Source organism: Lactuca saligna, chromosome 5, assembly GCF_052625555.1.
Source record: "Lactuca saligna cultivar CGN05327 chromosome 5, ASM5262555v1, whole genome shotgun sequence".
Classification (NCBI taxonomy): Eukaryota; Viridiplantae; Streptophyta; class Magnoliopsida; order Asterales; family Asteraceae; genus Lactuca; species Lactuca saligna.
In genome coordinates, this window is record NC_136421.1 from 123,062,426 (window position 1) to 123,068,254 (window position 5,829).

General features: G+C 31.0%; 1 protein-coding gene across 1 annotated transcript; it reads right to left on the reverse strand.

Annotated features, from left to right (window-relative positions):
• Nucleotides 1–795: 795 nt before the first annotated feature.
• On the reverse strand, nt 796–4,927 carry LOC144998609 (pectin acetylesterase 8-like). Its single transcript, XM_078958349.1, has 12 exons — nt 4,649–4,927; nt 4,448–4,530; nt 2,936–3,068; nt 2,772–2,851; nt 2,599–2,685; nt 2,376–2,500; nt 2,225–2,285; nt 1,792–1,845; nt 1,623–1,700; nt 1,436–1,541; nt 1,202–1,347; nt 796–1,094 (listed from the first exon to the last, which is right to left on the reverse strand). The coding sequence occupies exons 1-12, from the start codon at nt 4,776–4,778 to the stop codon at nt 1,005–1,007; spliced, it is 1,173 nt and encodes a 390-aa protein (XP_078814475.1). The 5' UTR covers nt 4,779–4,927; the 3' UTR covers nt 796–1,004.
• Nucleotides 4,928–5,829: the final 902 nt, after the last annotated feature.

Genomic DNA, 5,829 nt, shown 5'->3' on the forward strand with positions numbered 1-5,829 from the left:
TCTAATTTTTATTAAAATGTTAGAGACGTGAAAAAGTAATTTACTTATATAATTCTTACAAAAAATAAAGATGCAAAATGTATGACCAGAGCGATCAAGATAACACGTCAAAATCGACAAAATTCGAATAGAGTCAAATCTTTTCGAGTTAATTGCAACTTGGTGGACTTTTCAGTATATATTTTTTTGTTTGCGTATTTCTTAAAAATCATAATTATTTATTAAAATAATCTTTTAGAAAAACATTGAAAAATATTTACGGATGCGGTGTGGCAGTTGGCTTGGAAAATGTGGTCACGTGATTTATAATTAACCACTATATAAAAGTGCCAAAGGCTTGTAGCAAACAACAAACCCACAAAAGAACATACGCCAAATTCTTTATAACTTTATTAGCATGATAAAATGAAACAATTATAAACCAAAACTAACATTGACGTGGTAAATTAACGATGGATTTACAACTAACTCAAATTATATCTCGTCTATAAAAAGTAATACAAAAATATGGTCCATATACGACATTGAAAGAAAAATTGTCGACAATGTAATCATTTATTCAAATCAGAAAACAACAAATAACCATTATTCCTTGACCCATGTTTTGGAGTATTACATTTTGTAACCATGTCTAATTTCCAAATTTATATAAACTATAATTATTAATAACTTGTGATCTCCATGTGAGTTTGGCACCACAACCACATGGTCCGTGGGCTAACAACAATTCCACAGCCGACAACCTAAGTATCACGAGAATTAAAGAAAATTAAAGAAAATGTATGCAAAGAACAATGGAGGGTATCATATATTTTATTACAACATGCACATATATAAAGTACATATAATTGTTATATACTATTTATAATTTATGCTTATTATTTGCCGACTTATCTTTATTCCATGAGTACAAGAGAACTATCTTTAAACAAAGAAAATACACACAACCCTATTTGAGAATGTTACACTGTCTTTATATGCTTGTTGCAATGATCGAGTGATTTTTAACAATAGTGTGGCAACACATTCTCGTTATCAATCATTCGCCAGTCGTATTTCTCATAAAACCAATCACCAACAGCCTCTGCCATTGTCTGTGACAAAAAAGATTAAATATATATTAATACTTTCTAAGGAAAAAAAAGTTATTAATTTTTTTAAGACATATAACAAGAATGTAACAAGTGAAAGAACATTTTACCTTATCATACAATTTTGAAGTAGGTTTTCCGAACCATGTTGATTGGTCTTCAGATTGACAGTGAGTGTAACAAGTGTTGATAAACATTCCTTTGGAAGAACTATTACCAATGGCTGAAACGGCTCCTAAAAACTCTGAACGAAAATCTGTAGCACAAAACATTTTTCAGATTGAGATTCAAACTTTACAACGGTTGAAACTGTCGCTATATAGAAATGTAATGACATTGGTCACCTTTAAATCGTTGAAGTTCACTTGTGGAGCATTCATTCAATGCTGTCTTACACTTGGTGAAACTGCCACTAGGATCGGCTTCATATGATGCCAAAATGTTGTATATCTTGATAAAATTTACATAATTTCAAAGTGATGAGAAACACTATAACGATTTAATGTGATGTAATAGACGTGTACTACTAACCTGCCAAGTGTCATAAGCCGAGTTTAATATGAAGATAGGCGTTTGGATATAAGGCACAGAATATTGAGGGTAGAAACACTGTAATAAGGCCAATCAAATTTCGAAAAATCAGTATTGTTGTGCAACAAAGTGACAAAAATTATGAAATTAGAGGGAGGTGAGTGCTTACTAAACCAGGGTTCATACTAGATGTACAACCAGAAGGCAGATTTTTTGCTGATCCCTATACAACATAGGAAATCAATTATTTATTCATTTGATATGTAGAGTGTCAAATTGTTACTTAGAATAAGAACATGTTATAATATGTTTAATATATTATAATATGTTTAATATGTTTAATAGGAACATGTTATAATATGTTTAACATGCATAATTCAAATACTGAAAATGATATCAACGAGACAAAAACAACATAGCATTTCACACCCAAAAAGCCAACAGGGACTCGTTTTCAATATTTAACTATGTAAAAGACATAAATGTCCTAATCCTTGTGATAAAAAATAACACTAAAAGTTTGTCTGATTCAGTGTCATCTTGTTTAACAAAAGCAATAAGTGAACTTTTGGTAATTTGAGAAAAAGAGAGAGATGGAGTACATGCAATGTAACGACTTTATCGTAGTATTGCTCAAAATGATACCCTCCAGAGTAATCTTTCCTGTAAAAATAAAACATATATACAATTATATTCACATCAACAAATTAAGCAACGTGATAGAATATTTTGAAAATAAATAAATTAGCTTACACATGAGCAAAATAACCCGCATCAGGAACGCATTTTACTCTAGTACCCGATTTAAAGAATCCGTGAAACTTGTCACAGTTCAATATTGACGCTAACCCTCCAGCCGAACACCCTGATAAAATCGCCTATTGACAATATACAATCATATATACAAGATTTAATTAGTTATTCGAAAAAATAATGGTTTTTTGGTGAATAGAAGTTGAGGAGTATAAAGGTTTACATTTTGTGCATCATACATTCCAACCCTCATGAGCTCTTCAACTATGGCATTGAAGATCCTTGCACCTCTAAAGTGAAGATTAGTACCCTATATACAAAGGGTCATAAATCAAATCTTATACTTTCATATAATTATTGTTATATTAATTAATTAAATAGAATTAATCGACTTACGGGATCGACTTCTTCGACATCTCCGGTGAACGATGACCCGTCACAGTATCGCATATATACCCTATTCCAATTATAGAAGTCTAAAAGCAAAACCATTTTCATGTTAAAACAAAAAAAAAAAAATTGAAACATTAATTTAGTTAACTAAATATTAAAATTCGTACGTGGATTCTGATCTTGTTTATTGCTCAAAATCCCATAGAAGTCCATCACTTGCATCAACTTGGATGATCCCAACCCGTTGTCCATAGTTTTTCGGTAAGCACAATCGTCTACCGTATGGCACCATCCTCCTCCCTGAAAAAAGATCCCATATAAGGTTTCACTATGGAACTACTAGAAAATTAGCATTAGAAATTGAAATATTCGTTGCAAATGTGTTGCTATTTGGGCTTTGGTTTTATATGTTGCAAAAAGTGGCATCGCTATAGCATCCATGATAAGAAAACTTTTTTCGCTAATCATTTTTTTTGGATGCGCGCCAATTCAAAAAACTAAAACCTCAAGATGTCTAACTATTTTAAACCATTTTCACAATATGTTTATTTGCAAGTCCTACGAAAATGAAAAACACTATGTAAATGAATAAAATACTATGTGAATTATGAAAAAGATCTAGATAGGGAGCTTGCAAAATTGCAATAATTTGTTTGAGTTTAACAAGAGAATCCGACCGAAAAGGAATTCAATAAAGCTTTGCGGTGGTCCTTAGGGACCTTCGACCCGTAAGAGTAATTTTTCATATCTTCCACGTGTGAACACAATTTTCAAGTGGGAGTATTTGTCCGTGTGGACTGTGTGGGGTTATTTGATAGTTGTTAATTGCATCAATATTTGACTAAGTTAGACACAACCTACACAATCCAGAATCTCTCTGAATAAGAGGCATATCAGAGAAGTCATAAGCAATGACCGAGTAAAAGTCATATAAGATAAAATAAAAGCTTCTAGAATCAAGTCTTCCACTTTTTTTTTTTTTTTTTTTTTTTTCTTTCTTTGGTTATGATTTATAAGTATGATATCAAACACTCTTGATCGAATAGAGACACAATAAGAAGCATATCAAAATACTCTTCTTCTCTTTATCTCTATCTTTTTCCACTTTCTTTTTGTTAGTTTTAGATTATATATATATATATATATATATATATATATATATATATATATATATATATATATATATATATATATATATGATGTGGAATGCAATCTAGTTTTTCACAATTAGTGGTGTATAGTGAGAATATATATATATATATATATATATATATATATATATATATATATATATATATATATATATATATATATATATATATATATATATATATATATATATAGTGGAAGCTGCACAGGAACGACACTTTTAGAACAACCATAAGATGAAACATATTATGGCCTAAACACATGTATGCTCTGGTACATAGCATGATGTAAATCCATTGCTGGATTGTATATATGACTACACTGTATATAGACGTAACACGTGTATGCTTTACGCAAATAAAAATACGTTTCTTTTATCACATAGTGAATGCGCAAATTGAGACTGGATTGACCACCGAGTATTTGGGCTTCATGAAAAGCAATACGTATAGGTTCTTTCTAAGTTAAGAAAGTTTTATTATTAAAAATAGAAAGTCGTGAGTACTTCAAACAAATTAAGGAAGACAGACCTGTATATGAACCAACCAATTATTGACACCATCTCCAAACCCTCTATCAAGCTGGTAAGCAGGTGGGCTTCCATCTAAACAAACTGCACCTCAAGCAATTAGACTCGTCAAATCTTTCTAAATTTATGACTTTCTATTATTAGAAATACTGATATGAAACGTAGGTTTAATCTAATGAATCAACTATTACATACTACATACCAGCTCCTTTAGACACGGCACTTTCAATGATGGTTATGTCTACCTCCTCTGAACATTCTATATTTAGAAACAGAATGACACACAGTATTGCTATGTATGTACGCAACTTTGGTGTTCTTACTCTATCCATTCTTTCCTTATTTGGTAACAAATACCCAGAAAGATTTGAACTTAGGATGATTGGGGCCGGTGGGAGTATGTGTAATATATATAAAATATATATGTGTGTGTAAAGTGAAATGGATGCTCAGCAACGTTGTCGAATGTCTGAGAAAAACCAGGGGACGAGTCATTGGAATGTGATTTGTTGAAGTATTTATTGGGAACTAGCGATGAAAAAAATTCAAAGTGTGATCCCTGAAGTGTTGAGTAATTAATATGGTGTCCCACTAGTTTCGATATATGTCATGACAACCCCTTAAACAAATAGATATCAATAAATTTGAACATTTTTTGAACAGCAACAAATTTACCCTCATTACTTATCTGACTCATAAAAAATAACTGATTCCATGTTTCAACGTATAAACAAAGAGCAAACAAAAAGTAGTTACGGATTATGGTACTTGAGGAAGTTCTTAATGCAAACAACACTCACAACAAAAAACTCACTTTTAGCGATGACAAAAAGTGTCGCAATTGATGGCCGTTAGCGACGACAAGTCGTCGCAACACTAAAAAATGCCACTAATAGGCTCCGTCGCTAGAGGGTGCTGTCGTCGCAAAAAGGTAGGTCGCTATTACCTTTCAGGTAGATGTGCCAAAAAATTTACGGCCAAGGTGGTCGGAGTCATTAGTGGTTGCAAATGTGGCTTGTCGTTGTAAATGAGTGTGGACGCTAATGTTTTTTTTTTTTTTTTTTTTTTTTTTTTTTTTTTTAATATAAAGTTTATATTTTATATAATTTATATTATAAAAATACAGAAATTATAATATACAAAAATTATTACATAACAATTATGTGAGAAACACATTAAGTCTTTAACAAATTAACAAACTATCAAACTACCAAATCAATTAAGTCCTTAACAATTTAACAAACTATCAAACTACCAAACCAATTAAGTCATTAACAATTTAACAAACTATCAAAATACCAAATCAATTAAGTCCTTAACAATTTAAGCCATTAACAAATTAACAAACTACCAACCTACCACATTCATAACAAATGCATTAAG